At 38.4% G+C, this 19,192-nt stretch overlaps 2 protein-coding genes across 2 annotated transcripts; one reads left to right on the plus strand and one right to left on the minus strand.

The window, feature by feature from the left end:
• Positions 1 to 1,421: 1,421 nt before the first annotated feature.
• On the minus strand, positions 1,422 to 2,653 carry LOC102400409 (olfactory receptor 4Q3-like). The gene is given in 2 exon segments (XM_025260537.2): positions 1,422 to 1,474; positions 1,477 to 2,653. Coding segments are annotated over 2 exon segments (960 nt in total). The 5' UTR covers positions 2,384 to 2,653.
• A 10,470-nt stretch (positions 2,654 to 13,123) lies between these two features.
• LOC102400721 (olfactory receptor 11G2-like) lies at positions 13,124 to 14,110 on the plus strand. Its single transcript, XM_006052396.4, has one exon. The coding sequence runs from the start codon at positions 13,124 to 13,126 to the stop codon at positions 14,108 to 14,110; it is 987 nt and encodes a 328-aa protein (XP_006052458.4).
• Positions 14,111 to 19,192: the final 5,082 nt, after the last annotated feature.

The following is a 19,192-nucleotide window of genomic DNA, read 5'->3' on the forward strand; positions in this document are numbered from 1 at the left end:
TTCTTCAAAGTCCATCATTCTATTATTATTTAGTAAATAGAATGAATTCCTTCCATAGGCATAAAAAGTTGCAAAGAGTCTTATGTCATAGTTTGTTGTAGTTGTTTAATCACTGTCATGTCCTACCCTTTGCGACCCTGTAGCCCTCCAGGATCCTCTATCTATGGGATTTCCAAAGCAAGAATTCTGGTGTGGGTTGCCATTTCCTTCTTCAGGGGATCTTCCTGACCCAAGGATCGAACCCACATCTCCTGCTTGGCAGGCAGATTTTTACCACTGAGTCACCTAGATAATCTTAAATATAAATGTTCTGGTGAATCTTTTTAAGGATCTCCTAGGTCTCGAGATCCTATGCAGGTATAATTGAAATAAAGCAGTTAGTTCATCTGATTGTATTAATACTCTTCCTGGGGAGAAAAAAATATTAACTTAGACTTAATTAAAGTTTTTAGCTTTCTTGGTTAATTACACTTTTTCTACATGATCTTGGGCAAGATATTATTTAACAAATTTGAGTTGGTAAAAACAAAGTTGAATAATATTACTTACTTTTCAAAGCACTTCTGGGCAGAGCAATAGTTCTTCAAGGGCAGGAACCAGGTAGGTGGGAGCTTTAAAGCATAGCTCATTTCTTTCTCTTTTTCCTTTAGAGTTCAGAGCTCTTAAACATTTTGAACAATTAAAAAACAGTCTTATCAATTCTTTCCCAACAATTCAGCTAAAAGAAAAACTCTAGGTGAAATGGAATGCCTCTTCTAAAGAATTCTCTACAGCAGAATGCTGAGAGCTTCCCTCACTCCAGCACCCTTAGACTTCCTTTCCTTTACATATAAACTTCATTAAGAGCTTATGTTCAATCAAATGAGTTGTTCAACTGCATTTCCAAAAATTGGCACAATGTACAACATAGTTACTGGGTGACCACTAATATACAGGCTAGTTTGTGATGTTTTCAAGCTTTGTTGCAGACAAAACAAAAGGGATTCACATTGCCTTGGAAGATTCTCTGATGAGACCTCAAAAGGAACTTCTGGACACCAGGAAATGTTATACCCTAGAGGACTAGGACACAAAAGGAGCTGTACAATCTTCTTTCATTTGAAAAGAGCTTAAAAGGGAAATGAATAAAGGAAGACCACTTATAGGCAAAAGGCTAGAAGAGTTGATCTTTCAACGTGTCCCTTTGACCCTAGTACTCAATTCCTATTATCATTTGTGGGCCAGTAAACGCTACTGAGGTCCTTGCTTAATATTTGACACCTGATAAAGTCACCTATGCCTCCCAGTTATAATCAAGAACAATGCATTATAATTTTTATACTGCCTTCTCTTTTATACCAAAGTCACCAAATTTGTTCTCATGCATGTACTCAGGTACAGGATGAGTTAAGAGTGTGTTAAGAAAGAATATATTTTCTAAATCACCTCTTCCTGTTCATTCTTTGACATGGCAGCAGGATGTCACATGTTTTTTTCTCAGCTTCTTCATGGCTGTCTTCATATCAGTGTTTCTGAGAGTATAAATGAGAGGGTTCAACATAGGTGTGATCACTGTGTAGAAGACAGAGAAAACTTTGTCCACAGAGAAGCTGCAGAAAGGTCTCAGGTAGATGAATACACACGGCACAAAGATCAGACTGACCACTGTTAGGTGGGAGGCACAGGTAGAGAGTGCCCTGCTCTGGCCCTGGCGGAAGCGAGTTCTCAGGGTGACCAGGATGACAGCATAAGAGAAGAGCAAAACCAAGAAACAGACAAGAGACAATAGACCACTGTTCGAGACCATCAGCACCTGTACTACATATGTGTCCGTGCAGGCTAGCTTGATGACCTGTGGGACATCACAGTAGAAGTTGTCCAGTTTATTGGGCCCACAGAAGGGCAGCTGAATGACCAGTGTGACCTGTGTGATAGAATGGACAAAACCCCCACACCAACAGGCAAAAACCATCTGAAAGCAGAGCTGGCGGTTCATGACTGTCAGGTACTGCAAAGGATTACATATGGCAACATACCTATCATAGGCCATGGCTGTCAGCAGAAACATCTCACTGGCTCCCAGAAAGTGCAGGAAGCAGATCTGGGCCAGGCATCCGGAAAAAGAGATGATCTTGTCCTCCTGTAGGAAATCTCCTAACATCTTGGGCACAGTAACACAGCTCAGGCATAGGTCAATGAAGGACAGGTGGCCCAAAAAATAGTACATAGGTGATTGGAGCAGGTGAGTATCAGCTCGCACTGTTACCACTATCAAGAGGTTTCCCAGGACAATGGCCATGTAAAACAACAGAAATATAAAGAAGAGAAATAGCTGCAGCTCCAAGGATGATGATAGACCCAGAAAAACAAATTCTGTCACCTTAGAATCATTTTCTTTTTTCATCAGGTCAAGAATACCAAGTGACCTAAGAAAGATGAATTAAATTAGAACAAGAGAGATTTAAGCTAGACAAAAGGCAAAAAAAAAAAAAAAAAAGAAGAAGAAGAAAGAGGAAACTGAAATAATGGAAGAAATGGGAATTAGGATCCAGATGGGTTATATTAGAATTAGGTAGGCTCAGGACAGTATTGCCATGAATCCAGCTATCGTTGTATTACCATTAAGTAATGTCCGACTCTTTTGTGACCCCCATGGACTGTAGCCTGCCAGCTTCCTCCGTCCATGGGATTTCCCAGTTGATGAACCCACTGTAGTGGGTTCCCATTTCCTTCTTCAGGGCATCTTCCCACCCCAGGAATTGAACCTGCATCTCCTACATTGGCAGAAGAATTCTTTACTGTTGAGCTTCCAGGGAAGCCCCCATGAATTCAGTGCCTTCTGTTATGTAAATTTGATCCTGTCTTATCCAAATCTTGTAGCCACCTTCCAAAATACTACCATCCCTAGAATTCCCTGATGCTGTGGGAATTTCATTGTTCTGTAAATGCTTCTAAGTGCATAAAACAAGAACAAAACTCAAATTATTTCTTGAATTTAAGATTGATAAATGTCAGTATATAGAAAAAAAAGAGTATGAACAACAGGAGGTATAAAAAGGATTTCAGAGTCAGAAAGAGGTGTAAGGGAGGAGACTGGAGATCTGAGAAACTTACATCATTGAATATCAGGAACTATGCAGTTTCAAAGAAAGAACATTTTACCCTGCTCTTCATTCCACCAGCTCCTTCTTCATAGTCTCAGGCTAGCAAAATGAGAAATTCTCAGATGACCATCAAAGTTGGCCTGTCTGTGCCCTCATGGTGTTCTTATGAGTCAAGCCTTAATTGAGGGCTGGCTGTAAGGACTGGAGAGATCCCCTCTCCCTAGGGCTTTGTCTGTATCTGAAGCTTTTATGGTCCTTATGCCACCATTCAGCCTAATGAGCCCTGGGATCCCCTGGGCTGCTGTTGTTTGAGTTGTCTGCATGTCAGTTCTTGCTGGAAAGCTGACCTTGGGCTCTGAAGGTTCTGAAACAGTCAGACCTTATTGTACAACACAGCCCTCCCATTTACCTACTTCGTATTGATTAATTTGACACTACGTGTGCTACCAACTTTCCATATGTCAGTCTGTTATCTGAGTAAAACAATTCTCAGTGGTTTCCCAACCATGCTTCCTGGAGTGGGTTAGGCTGAATGATAAATGCCAAGTTACCATAGGAAGCTGTACAAGCAGGAACACTTCCTTCAGTGTGTTACAGAGCCTTAATACAACACAAGTCTCTTGATGATACTTCAAGCATCTTCTCTAACTTGTGCCTATGTATGGATCTTATCCAGAAAACAAAGATGCTATCTTTAGTAACTGACTGTGTTGCTGTCAAAGTAAAATTTTTTATGTTATAAAACATAATTCTGATATGGCTGATTCATGTTGAAGTTTGAAAGAAAACAACAAAATTCTGTAAAACAATTATCCTTCAATAAAAAATAAATTAAAAAACCATAATTCTGAAATAGATGATGAACACATGTCAAAATTGTATTATTCTTTAATGAGAGATGGTACGATGACAAAGCCAATTCAAAAAACAATATAATGACTTTATATAATCACAGTATAAAAAAGAAAACTAAAATAAAATTTCTAAGGTATATATAAACCAGTTAATGCCCTAAAGGAAAACAACCTTAACATTTGGGATTTTTTCCCCCACATTAACAAGAAAATTAACACAGTTTAGCAGTTTTCTATTATATCTAACTATATAATTGTACACATCTGAAATCCCATAAATAGCAAATACTAGGTTAAAATTACAGCCTTCTAGAGTTAGATGAGCCTTAAGTAGGCTTGTTAAATAATATTTTAACATGACATTAAAAGGTAACACTTATACTTGGATTTCACTTTAGGATAAGACTAAGAAATAAAGCATACCAGCAGGATAATATGAAACATTTCTCTCTTGCAGGAGTTCTCATGGCAGACAGGTTTTTAGATTTTTTTTTCCCTCCCACTGCAAAGTGACAGTTTGAGGGAAAAGATGAGATACACGCAGGTGAGAGTAGGACCCACACCGAGTTAGATTATTCAGGCATTGTTGAGGTCAATATCGCCCATCCAACAGCATCAGCGTAGCTCCAGGGTCCCTGAAAGAAACATACCCAGTCATTAGAGTCATTGCTCTCCAGAATGCCCAAATCTATGGCTTCTCATCAGCCTCATCTATGGCTTCTTATTAGGCCATTCATTATCTTCTTACTCTAGATAAAAATTTCCAAGTCAGTTTTATCCTAAGAATTACTTCCCATTAGCATAGTTGACATTCCACCATTTTTAGGTTTTCAATGAACAGAGATATTAACCCAAAATAATATTTATTTAGAAAAAATTATTACAGTTACTTTGAACTAAAGTGAATGATTTACTTTCCTTCAAACTTCTAAATCGTTCTGTTTCATCTCAAGTTTTATGTTTTATCATTTTTATTTTATATATATCCAGCATAAGGAGATCAGTCCTGGGTGTTCATTGGAAGGACTGATGTTGAAGCTGAAACTCCAATACTTTGGCCACCTGATGAGAAGAGCTGACTCATTGGAAAAGACCCCGACGCTGGGAAAGATTGAGGGCAGGAAAAGAAGGGGACAACAGAGGATGAGATGGTTGGATGGCATCACCAACTCAATGGACATGGGTTTGGGTGGACTCCGGGAGTTGGTGATGGACAGGGAGGCCTGGTGTGCTGCGGTTCATGGGGTTGCAAAGAGTTGGACACGACTGAGCAACTGAACTGAACTGAACTAGCCACTTATGTTTTCAAACAAATTACTCTTCTTTGCTCTTAATATGTAAAAACGTATCTATTATCTTGCATATACATTTGTATTTCCTTGCCACCTATGTATCTAGTAGAGTCTCAACAACCTATATTACTTAACACTTGTCAACAAAATGATACTTGAGGATTTTTGTCATACACAAACATCTCAGCAGATAGGAATAAGCACACATTTTATGAATTCCTATAGTCAAAAAATTCCTTTTTGTTTCTTAAAGAGGTGAAAATAAAAATATGCCTTATCATCTAAGGGTAGTTAAACACCCTATCAAACTGTTATCAAATAGCCATTCTATAATATATATAATGTATAAAAATAGAAAAATCAGAACTAAGCATGCTTCTCACTCCAATTCTAGGGAACTGTATGTAGGGAAGGTTGCCTTGGTAATAAGTAGATGGGAAGGAAAAAAAAAAAAGCCCTTGAGAAGCTGGGGTTACAGAGAGGCCCTCATGAATGTGGCAGCCTTAGTTTACATATCAGGAATCTCAGACTTTGCTTTCATTTAGGGATATCCTTAACAAATAGTGTCCTCTGGTGCCTGATAGCCACAAGCCCAAACCCTGGATGAGGAAGGGATTTTCCTCCTGGGTCTCACAGAATCCACACAAACATCTTTTTCAAGGACAATGAGCAGACAATGCCAAAGACAACTGTATTACTTAAAAAATTTTTTTGGTTGTAATACTTTTGTACTGCTACAGTAATGCAACAAATGACCACCAACTCAGTGGCTTAAACAAATAAATTTATTATCTTTATAATTCTATAGGTCAGAAGTCTAACAAAGTCTTGCTGTGCTAAAAATCAGTGTCGCTTTGGCAAGAATCTTCAAAGCCTGTAACACAAAATCAAGCCTTGTCTCACACCTACCATCTTTCTGGTTCCTGAAACCAGGAAAGGTTCAAATGCTCTTAAGGACATAAGGATACACCTTGAAAGGGGCCACCTGGAAACTGAAAGTTTTCCCAGCTGAAACTCCTTATCTTAGTACATCAAAGTCCATTTCACCAGGTGAAGTAGCAGATTCACAGGTTTGGAATATGTTAGTCTGAGGATTAGGCCTCTGACATCTTTGGTGCTGTTATTTTTCTTACCACAAAATACAATATAACAAAGTGTCACAAATTAGAGCCAACAAAAAGCTCAGACACAAGAGAAAGACACCCAGACTTCAGACACTGGGCTTATCACACATGGTTTATAAAAGAACTCTCAGATATAGATTGTTTAAAAATTATGTCTAAAGAAGTAAAACACAAAATCTGGATATTTATTAGAGTTAGGAAGGGCACACTTCACATGTTTCTCCACACTGCTTTTATTTAACGTGTCTTTGTTTAACACTGATCCTCCATGGATATTGTTCCTGCTGATGCAGTTCTGATTTGGCAGTTTCCCTCCCAGAATATTCAAGATATAATTCCACATCCAGTTTTCACTATAGATATTGAGCAATCAACTTTATGCATAAGTCCTACTTCTGGAGATGTAATCAATCAATTTTTTTCTCTTGTTTCTTTTCAAGTAATATTTTTGTCTTTAGTTTTCTGTTGCTTACATACAACTCATATAACTATGAATCTATTCTTATTTATACTGTTTGTAATGTGTTGGGCTTGCTCTTTGAGACTGTAGATTTTTGTGCTTGACCAAATCTATAAAAATTTTCAAACAGTTTGTCTTTAATATTTGCTTCTGTCGCTTCTTTCATCTTTTTCAGTTGTCAAACTAATATTGGACTTCCACTTTAACTTCTCTTTCATTTTTCTCTTTTTTATCTATTCAGAATGCATTCCTTATTCTTCTGATGTAGTCTCGAGTTAATATATTTTTTATCTGCTCTCTGATCTGCTGTTAAACTAGTCCATTAAATTTCTTTTTTTTAATTTCTGGATGGTCATTAACTTTTCTCCAAAGAATATATCTACATCCGTTAATCAGCATGTTGACACATGTACCTGAAGCTAGTGGGTAAAGATGTTAAATGACAGAGAAGTTTAAATCAATTGCCATAATAGAATGCAAGAAGGTCTCTGTCCCCTTACAAGGAAAAATTATTAGGAAAGCAGATGTCTAGACTTTTAAAAAATATGTTGACATTCTTTTTTGGCTTGTGTTTGGCAGCTTGGCTTGAGGGATCTTAGTTCCCTGACCACGAATTGAACACATGCCCTCAGCAGTGAAAGCAGAAAGTGCTAACCCCTGGGCTTCAAGGAATTTCCCTATGTTAACTTTCTTATCTCTCTTTTTCTGCCTTTTTACTACTGAAAGAGGTGGAAATTAAAAAAAAAAATGCTGAGCCTTAGCTTTTATGGAGAAGAGAAAAAGATGTCTGTGTTTGCTCAGTCGCTCAGTCGTGTCTGACTCTTTGCCACCCCATGAACTGTAACCCTCCAGGCTCCTCTATCCATGGGATTTCTCAGGCAAGAATACTGGAGTGGGTTGCCATTTCCTGCTCCAAGGGGTCTTCCTGACCCAGGAATCGAACCCCCATCTCTTGCACTGGCAGGTGAATTCTTTACCACTGAGCCTTACCTTTATGGAGAAGAGAAAAAGATGCCTACTGGTTGCTAAACCCAATGCTAGGGAACAGTGGCTTCCCCCAGCAACAAGAAGAGGGACTGTGTCAGCTAAAATGACTCTAAATATCATAGAAAACAAATATACATGTCAAATGTTTCTATCCACTAAGCAGAAGATATGTCCAATGAATTCCCAATTTGTGAAATAGAATGGATATCTTTGCACACTTGATACTAATAAAAATATTTCCACCACAGTGGAAAACTTCCCACCACAATGCACATGAAGTTTGAGACACTGGTCTTATTTCATCACAACACAGAAAGAGTTGTATTTGGGACAGGGTAAAAACCAACAGTTGGCAACCGATGGCAAGCCTAGCACAGATGAAATTAAGATAGAACTGATCCTAGACAAAATTGTTAAGTAGGGAAAGTGTGTCTTGGTCCATGTTCACTCTACATTGGGTCCTCCGTTATTAATCATACACATGTTGTAGTTCTGACACCTCAAACTGGCTCTTGATGCTTGTGGTTCCCCAGCTTGCACTATAATGACCTATATAAACTTCTAATATTTTTTGCTCAACCTTTCACTACCACATAGAAATAGACACTAACAGACTGATTATATCAATCTGCGTTACTATACCTGACTCCAGAGATCCTCTAAAAGGTCATTCAGGGAATTCCCTGGTGGTCCACTGTTTAGGACTTCACATTCTCACTGCAAAGGGCTTGGGTTCAATCTCTGGTTGGGGAACTAAAACCCCACATGGTACACAGCATGAGCAAAGATTTTTTTTGTAATTAAAGTATAAAAAAATGGTCATTCACAACTGATTTTTCTGTTTTCGTCTGTCTTTTTCCATGACTGTATGTACTGACTCGTCTTGACTTACAAGCAAAACTACAAAAATAAGTGTTTTGGGGTTTATCCATGAATAATACAGAAAATATTCCTGTTATATTTTTTGGCGAAAAAAAATAATTTTGTAAAGTTTATTTCAACCTAAATGAAATGTGAATTTTGTTTGAAAAAATAAATGGTCATTCACATAGTGACTCTGAAAAAAATATGCAGGTAACACCTCAATTGGAAGATATTTTTGAAATAGCATTATTGGGCCTATTATATTGATCAAAAAAGAGAATTATTTTTTTGTACACAAAAAAAAGTTAGAATAACATTAGGAATAATTTCAAGAATCTTAAGAGAAAATTCATCATACTATGATGTATGCTAAGTTGCTTCAGTCATGTTCAACTCTGTGAATCTATGGACTATAGCCTGCCAGGCTTCTCTGTCCATAGGATTCTCCAGGCGAGGATGCTGGAATGGATTGCCATGCCCTCCTCCAGGGGATCTTCCTGACCCAGAGATCAAACCCAGGTCTCTTAAATCTCCTTCACTGGTAGGCGGGTTCTTTACCACTAGCGCCACCCGAGAAGGCCTCATACTATGATAGTACAGAGCTAATACAGTTAAACCACTGATTCTGAAGGAAACAAAAAATAAACCATAATGGCACCACTAGCAACAAAAATCTCATATTCCTTAAGTTTTTTCCTTTTTTTTCCTCATAAGAAAAACATTTTCAATCTTCTATATTTCTCTGGTGATCGATTATATGGCTGTCACCTTTCCCTAGAGGTGTGGTCTTACAGAATAAAAAGATATTTCATAATTAACTTTGAGTTCAGAAGACACAACCATACGCTCAGTTCACACAACCATATGCTCAGTTCACACAACTACTTATTTTTCCTAGTTGCTCTTTAAAAGGTATTTAATCACAGATGGTAAAGGCAGACACTGGCCTGAGAGACTAGCCTTCCCAAAGGACAACTTTTTAAAATATACAAAGAACCAAACCTTTAGGATGCTCTCCAGAACGCCATTTTTTAAATTTGTTTTTAATTAGAGAACTGTTGCTGTACAATGTTGTGTTGGTTCAGAACTCCTTTTTTTTTTTAATTAAAAATTTTACATAGATGGTACTTGAATCCTTTCTTCCAAATTAAAAACTAAAAACCACTCCCAAAGTCTAACTTTCATCATCCTCCAGACATCTCCCCTGACGAGAATCTTGGCAGTCACTGCCAAGTTAATTGTACAAAAGGAGGTTTGTTTTTCAGTGAAAGTCCTGGGAATCACACTTTTGAGACAGGAGCTGAGAAGCAAGGACACAACTGATTCAGTTCCTCCTGAGCATAGCTCACAGGTATGCAGAAATCACATCATGCCCTTATCTTTTCTTTTTTCCTCAAGAAATAATCCTGAATTTGTTTCTTTGTGGTGATGCTGGTGGTGGTATTCTTGATAAAAGATCTGAGGGCCAAAAATCCAAATAGCTTCAATTCCCAGGCAAATCTGTGGTGTTTGTCATTAAAGGAAGTAAGTATAGATGAATCCTTTTTCTAGCTTTTTCACAACTCTAAGTGACAGTATGCTCTCTTTTGAAAGCAAGAAAAGAGTTCAGTTATGACTAGCAATTCATAGGAGATGATGTCAAACAGGATTAAAAGTATCGCTTCCCTGGTTCCACTTATAGGAGCTGTATCTACATATCTTTACATTGTTTCAGAGAGACAGAACCAACGACAAACTACAGTAATTACCATCCACTTGGAAGTCCAGGTAGGTTAAGGAATTAGGAAAAGCAAATCAGTTTGGGAATGTTTCATAAATTCTTTTTAAAACTAAAAGAATATTAACCCTGTTTTGTTTTTACTTATATGTATACATAATTGTCTATCTACTGGGTAATCAAGTCTTAGGAAATCATAACAATGGTTTTGATAAACAATGATAGAATAGATTCCATGATATAACTTCATTTAGAAAGAAGAGACAGAGACACAGATCCTGGCCAAACCAGGGCTAACGACTGTCAGGGAGACATTCAAAGTTCTTCTGAAGGAAGTGTCAGACATCAGTGTGGTTCATACTGATACCAGAGTGTCCCTCAGGAATAATAAAGTATTTCTTTCCCTTAAGTAAGGAAACCAAATTAAACTATTTTAGGTCTTTCTTTCTCCAAGGTTGCTATATGTTTTCTTCAGTATATTGATCATCAGAAACTAGATCATTAAATGTTTTGAAAAATCATCTACTCAATCTAGATCAGAATACCAGCCCCAGTTTCTTCTTAAATACAATGCCAAGTCAATCTGTCTCACTGGCTGCTGCTTCCTCCCATTATATTTCCCTATTTCCAAGGTCTTCATGGAGTCTTTTTCTTCTAATAATACCTTCAGAGAAATTTGATTGAAAGAATCAACTACCTTCAGGTAACCATAAGAAGAGAAAAAAGCAGAGTTAGTCAAAGGAAATATGGGTTAAAAAAATGCAGCATTACTGAGTAATTTAGTTTAGAATAGAAAGAGTATCAGGGCTGCATCTACCCACCCAAGGACCTTGGCCATGTATTTCCCCACAGCCTGCATTTCTGGAGTGTGACATCAGTTGATAATGAGTGTACTCGGCTGCACAGGACATCCAGCCTTCTTGGAAGTCCATTTGGACAGCCCCTGCTGTTCTTCCCAAGTGTCTTCTCAGTACTTTTGTATGTCCTCTTAATACTCTCATGGTCATAGTGAAGCCCTTTCCTTTTTCTCTGTGGACAAATAAGAGAAAGGAGGGGCTTCAGTAAGATCCAAGGGGACCAGTACACATGCATTTTTGAGGTAGCTGGGTCAACTTTGAGACCTCACTTGGGTGACCAGCTATCCCTGCTTCCCTGGGGCTGAGGGTTCCCTGAGTTATAAGACTTTCAGGGTTCAAATGAGTTCAGTTCCAGGCAAACTGGCACATTTGGTTACTCTAGTCTCATACCATATTGATCCATCATCTCCTCTTTTTGCCATATCCTTTTCATCTGCCCCCACTTTCTTCTTCAAGATCCAATGGTATGTTTCTTTCCTTGCATATGTGAAATGATTAAGGCTTCCAAGTGGAAAGTTACTGAATTAAAATTCAAATGGGGGCAGAAATAATGATTTATTCATTTAGTAAGCAATTACAATGTACATATTACCTAAAAATAATGTGAAAGTTGCTCAGTCGTGTCCAACTCTTTGTGACCCCAGTCCATGGTATTCTCCAGGCCAGAATACTGGAGTGGGTAGCCTTTCCCTTCTCCAGGGGATCTTCCCAACCCAGGGATTGAACACAGGTCTCCCGCATTGCAGGCAGATTCTTTACCAGCTGATGTATTAGATACCAAAAAAAAAATCAAAGATGATTAACACTTGGCCTCTGTCCTCAGAGGTTTACAGTCTAGTAGGTATATTAAGACATGCAAAAAAAAAATGATGCAAAGTATAAAGTGCAAATTCTTTAGTGTAGAAAAATGCTGTAGCTTTTCGAGTGTTTTCTCATTCCTTCTGGAAAACTTTTTGGAATGTTTTTTTCAATCCTTAAAAAAATAACGATTCGTTTCTTTAATGTTGATTCAGGAAATATGCTAGCATGCCTATGAAGTGAACTGAACTGTGCTAGGAATTCATAATATGGAGATGAAAAATACATCTCTGCCTTCAGAAGCTCAGACTGGTAAAGAGATAGAAAAGTGACCAGTTACAAGAAGGCATAGTATAAGTTTACATACATATATGTCAGATGCTATGGCAAAAACAAAGAATTACTGTATAATGGTGAAGTCCAGCAATATTTCATGAAGGTGGCAATCAGTAAACGGTGTAGATTGCAAGTACCAGTTATTCGATCAAAGGAAAAAAAGTAAATAAATAGTAAAAAGATGGAGAAAGAGAAAGGAAGGGATCCAGAAGGGATGGGCAAGAAAGAAGAAAGGAAGGAAAGAGGGAGGGAGGGGAGGGGTGAAGGGAAGAAAGGGAGGAGAGAAAGAGGGAGGTAGAAAGGATGTGCGTGGATGCCACGTGTGTGCGTGCTAAGCTCCTTCAGTTGTGTCCAACTCTTTTCCACCCTATGGACTGTAGTCTGCCAGGCTCCTCTGTCCATGGGATTCTCCAGGCAAAATTACCAGGGTGGGTTGCCCTGCCTTCCTTCAGGGGATCTTTCTTACCGAGAGATCAACCCCTTTCTCACGTCTTCTGCGTTAGCAGACAGGTTCTGTACCACTAGCGCCACCTGCGGGTACAAAAGGAGGAGCAACAGCTATCTTAGGAAGAATAGCATGTCATTTGACAGAAATGTGACTATTCTTTTCTTATCTGGGACATAGAACTCAAGAGGTGAGGTTAAACAAGTAGATAAAGATCAGATTGTGAAGGGCCTTGTGTGTTACGCTCATTGTTTGGATTTGGCTTCACAATAATAATGTTTCATTGCAGCACAGCTTACAGACTAAATGAACAACTCCGAATCAGCATCCCATTCTGAATCAGTGCGTGAATTCATCCTTCTGGGTTTTCCCTGCAGCAGGGAGATTCAGGTCATTCTGTTTATGTTCTTCTCCATCATCTACCTCCTGACTCTCATAGGAAATGGAACCATTATCTGTGCTGTGTGTTGGGACCAGCATCTCCACACCCCAATGTACATCCTGCTGGGGAATTTTGCATTCCTGGAGATCTGGTATGTCAACTCCACTGTTCCAAACACACTGATCAACTTCCTCTCAGAGAACAAGGCCATCTCTTTCACTGGTTGCTTCCTTCAGTTATATTTTTTCTTTTCCATGGGCTCCACTGAGTGCTTCTTTCTCTCAGCAATGTCGTCTGATCGATACTTTGCCATCTGCCATCCTCTGCATTATGCCACAATTATGACTGGTAGACATTGTTTCAACCTAGTGATTGCTTGTTGGGTATGTGGCTTTCTCTGGTATCTGGTGCTTGTTATTCTCATTTCCCAACTGCCTTTCTGTGGTCCTAATGCAATTGATCACTTTGTATGTGACTCAGGCCCACTGCTGACCCTTTCATGTGTTCCTGCTCCCATGTCCAAGCTCACCAGCTATACTCTAAGCGCCCTCATCATCCTCCTTAGCTTCCTTTTCATCCTCATCTCCTATGCCCTGGTTCTACTTGCTGTTCTTCGATTGCCCTCGGCATCCAGTCGACAAAAGGCCTTTTCCACCTGTGGGTCCCATCTGGCTGTGGTGCTGCTATTCTATGGGACCATTATGGTGATGCATGTGAGCCCTGGATCCAGCCACTCCACCTTATTGCCCAAAATCATGACTTTGTTCTATGCCATGGTGACTCCACTCATCAACCCTTTGATTTACAGTCTCAGGAATAAGGATATGAAAAAAGCTCTCTGGAAAGTTCTGGAAAAGTTTAAAATTTCTTTTAAAGTCTTTGGCAGCAGGCACAGGAGGAATGTGAGATAATCTGGTTTAGTGTGATGTGGGTAAAATGGCCATCCTTGAACTTTCACACGTTTGAACCATCGTCCATTCAGTAAATAGTAACTGAATGCCTCCTTCATGTTGGACACTGCACTTGGCACTGTATTGTGAATATAATTATGAAGATAAATCAGACACATTCTCTTCCTCAAATTGCACTCTAATGATGCAGACAGGTAAGAAAATAATTAATATAAAATGCAATAAATATTCTAACCAATATATGTACAATATATGAAACACAAGGAAAAAAACAACTAATTCTGCCCTGGGGTCATGGGCAGTCAGGATTAGTGTTAGGGAAAACTTCAGTCAACATCATGGCAGACAGACGTGTATATTTTGTGATGAGGTTGGGGAAAGCCTTCTGTTATGTTTAAATTCTAACTAGATTTCTTTTTGTTTTTTTTCTTTTTTATTAATATTTTTTAAATTTTCATTAAAAATAGTTGACTCACAATGTTGTGTTAGTTTCAGGTGTACAGCAAAGTGAAACAGTTATACATATACGTATATCCACTCTTTTTTTTTATTCTTTTCTTATATAAGCTATTACAGAGTAGAGTTCCCTGTGCTATACAGCAAGTTCTTATTAGTTGTGTTTTATATATAGTAGTGTGTATATGCAGAGAAGGCAATGGCACCCCACTCCAGTACTCTTGCCTGGAAAATCCCATGGACGGAGGAGCCTGGAGGGTTGCAGTCCATGGGGTCGCTAAGAGTCAGACACGACTGAGCAACTTCACTTTCACTTTTCACTTTCCTGCATTGGAGAAGGAAATGGCAACCCACTCCAGTGTTCTTGCCTGGAGAATCCCAGGGACAGGGGAGCCTGGTGGGCTGCCGTCTATGGGGTCACACAGAGTCGGACACGACTGAAGCGACTTAGCAGCAGCAGCAGCAGCAGCAGTGTGTATATGTCAGTCCCAATCTCCCAATTTATCCCTCCCCCCTTATCCCCTGGCAACCATAAGTTTGCTTTCTACATTTGTGACTCTACTTCTGTTTCATAAATAAGTTCATTTATACCCTTGTTTTTTTTAGATTCCACATATAAGCAATATCATATGATATTTGTTTTTCTGTATCCAACTTACTTTACTCAATATGACAATCTCTACGTCCATACATGTTACTGCAAATGGCATTATTTGATCTTTTTATGACTGAGTAATATTCCATTGTATATATGTACTACATCTTCTTTATCTTGTACCCTATTGATGGACATTTATGATTGTTTCCATGTCTTGGCTATTATAAATAGTGCTGCAGTGAACAATGGGGTGCATGTATTTTTTCAGTTTATGATTTTCTCCAGGTATATGCCAGGAATGGAATTTTTGCATCATATGGTAGTTCTGTTTTTAGTTTTTGTGAATAAAACAACTGACAAGGGATTAATCTCCAAAATATACAAACAGCTTATACATCTCAACATGGGGGAAAAAAAAAATCAAAAAATGGGTGGAGTATGTATAGAGACGTTTCTCCAAAGAAGGCATGCAGATTGCTAAAAAGCACATGAAAAGACGCTCAGTATCACTAATTACTACAGAAATGCAAATCAAAACTACAAGGAGGTATCATCTCGCACAACTCAGAATGGCTATCATCAGAAACTCTACAAGCAGTAAATGCTAGAGAGGGTGTGGAGAAAGGGGACCCTCCTACACCGTTGGTAGGAATCTACACTGATACAGCCACCATGGGGAACAGTATGGATGCTCCTTAAAAGCTAAAAATAGATTTCTTTTTCAATCCTACTATGATGTCTTTGAAAGGATGTGAGACTTAAAATCAAAAGATCTAGGTGGGAACTCAATTCTTCCATTAATCCACTGTGAATTTGGCAGGTAACTTCATTTCAACTAAAATTGAAATGGCAGTTGCCACCCCCAGAGAACAATTAGTGTGATGTTTTAACAAATCATGAATCCCAAAGTTCTTAAAGCAGTACATAGAAAATACATAATAAATATTAATTAAATATGAATGTTAATGAATTCTTTGTTCTCATGTTCTTTATCAGAATCAAAATCTCAGATCCTCCATGAAAGTCACCTCCTATAACTTTTGGCAAAGCCCTTTTACAACAGCTCTCCTTCTCAACTTTCCTTGAGACATAACTAGATTATGTTTTCTCCATTTATAGCCAAAATACTACGTGTTAATTTAATTTTGGTTTGTGAGAGAGAGTGTGTGTGTGTGTGTGTGTGTGTGTGTGTTTACAGTGTTCTGGAGAATTAAGTCTTTGAAACTGGGACTTGTTTACCCCCGGGATACATGAAGACTTTCCAAAAGGCACACAAGCATACATAGTTCAATTTCTAGATCTTCAACTTACATATGCACATTTTCCTAAAGCTGCTGGGCCTAAGAACACATCTCTTATTGAAGTTTCAAATGGACTTATTGCACACATCCTCTTTCACAATTGCTTTTCTCCCACTTCAGATATAAAGGCTACCATTCACCAATTCTGACCTTAATATTTTGCATTGTTTGGGTATATAAGCTTCTAGTTGGGACACTGAACAAATAATTTGAAATAATGATCACTCTACTGTGAAAGTGAATGGATTTGACAGATAATACATCCTTTGGTAACAAATGGTTTACAAGTTTTTCTTTCCAACACAACTGAAAAAGGGTGTCTTGTTTTGGATTGTCATAAAAGAAGAACCATCAAGGTAGTTTATTATTAATAGAAGGTGGTTTCAGGTAGTAGGAATGAGAAATGAGAAGAAGCTACTATGACCAATGAAAATTTGATTCCACTAGAACCTCTGAGAATTGTCCATTCAAATGGCACAGGTCTAAGATATTTATTGACTAACCATGGTTACACAGGGAGATATTGACTACTCGTGTTTCCAAAAACACATTGACTGGTGCACCAAATGATCCATTGTGTCTTCAGAAAAGGCCCTGGGAAGAAAGCAGGAAGACTCGTGGATAGGGCTTGAGACAGGAGGGATGCCATCAGACCGATTCTAAGCTCCCAAGGGACTGCCCACCACCTCTGAAACTAACATCAGAGGTAGGTCAGGAAGCTCACAAATATTCGCTACACAGGCTACTTACCTATCCTGATAGCACGTTACAAATAATTTGCAGTTAACAGGCAATATGTGGTAACGGTCAGAACTAGACTGCCTGAATTCAAATTCTGTCTGCACTAACTGCATGACTTCGTATATGCCTCCATTAACTCATATTTAAAGAAGCAATGATGACAGAGCTTTCCTCCTAGTGCCATTGTAAGGATGAAATGAATCAATCTACTTATCAGAGAGTGTAGCAAATAGTAAACCCTAAAATATGTCCATCACTGTAATATTTCATGCTTATGTTCACAGGGAATTTACTCTCATTACAAGTTCTAATTTGGAAATTAATTTTCTATCCCAAATTCCCAATTACTAGAATGTAGCTAAAAATGTGGGCAGTATAATAAAGAGTTAACAAGTCAAACATTGTATACTCAGATTACAGAGAAATAAAGAGTATATCAATATAGAAATATAGAGTGTATCAATAACATAGATGTTGCTGAATCACAAAGCAGAGATGTTAGTGTGTTGAAGCACAAGATTGTTTTCTCAGTAATATGACTGACAAAGACTATCTTAACATGAGTTATGAGCAAATGAACATGCAAACGCTGATTTACCAATTTAAAAAAACAATGTCCTTGTATGAAAGAACATAGGACATGCAGAATTATAGATTGCAGTTACCTATAATCTGAGAATGGTCTCAGTCTCTTTTTCCCTCTCTCTCCTCACCCTTCTTCCTTTCTTCTTATGCCCCTCTCTCTCTTTCTCTCTCTTTCCACATACACTGTTCTGCTTCTCAGGGATCATAGACCTCTCTGACTTTTGATAGGAAAAGAATTTGCCTTCAAATCTGCCAGATCCTGAAAATACTCTTCTCCACTGCACAGATATCATTCAATATCATGTAATATTTCTGTTGCTGCACAATGGAAATCTAACAACCCGGTGTTCTATCTTATAATATAAATGCTCTCTATATATCTCTATATAAATGCTCTCACATTTCGAAACAAAACAATTTGTTAGTTAGGAATCAGAATCGCTTCCACTGCTAAATCTGAAAATACTGCCAGCCCTCTATGTCTGGTGCACTGGGGATAGAGAACCTGCAGTATCGACTGTACTGTGCCATTTTTATGTAATGGACTTGACATTCCCTGGACTTTTACCTTAGGGGATCCTGGAAACAATCCCCCCATAGATATGGAGGGATGGCTATACTCCTTTTCCTTGGAATCTTTATAACCTTTACACTATAACCTGAATGTTTGTGTCCCTCCGAAATTCAAATGTTGAAATCCACACCCTCAGCGTGATGGCATGCTATTAGGATTTGGGGCCTTTAGGTGAAGAGGTCATGAGAATGGAGCCATCATAAATGGGATTAGTGCCCTTTGAAAAAAGACCCCAGAGAGCTCCTTCATCCCTCCCACCATGTAAGGTTGCACTGTTAACAAGGCTGTCTAAACAAGAAGCATGCTTTCACCAGATACTCTAACTGCTGATGCCTTGATCTTGGATTTCCTAGCCTCCAGATCTGTGAGAAATAAAAGTCTGTTTATATGGCACATATAGTTTATAGTATTTCTGTTGAAGCAGCCCAAACAGAAAAGACACTTCAGAAAGTAGTCTTTCTGTACCATGATCTTTCAAAGACACTACTTTAGGGGAGCATTTTGTTAATTTGATTGGTCTCTACTCTGCCTCTTCCTCTTTAATTCTCTGGCTTAACCAAAGCATTTTGCTTACCCTAACTAAAGCTTTCTTCCCACCCACCACAGTCTTCTTTTTCTTCTCTCCTATCAACTTCAAAGATGCACATCACAGCCTAATGACCCATGTACCCCACACACAGTTCTCCTATTTAGAATGCCCTCCTCATTCAGTTTGAATTCTACTTGTCCTGTAAGTCAGCGCCTTTAACTGAAGTGAAAGAACCCAATTCATTGCAGTTAAGATTAATAGTTTCATAAAATAAAAAAATAATAGCTAGAAAATGAAA

The sequence above is a fragment of the Bubalus bubalis genome, chromosome 11 (genome assembly GCF_019923935.1).
Source record: "Bubalus bubalis isolate 160015118507 breed Murrah chromosome 11, NDDB_SH_1, whole genome shotgun sequence".
NCBI lineage: Eukaryota > Metazoa > Chordata > Mammalia > Artiodactyla > Bovidae > Bubalus > Bubalus bubalis.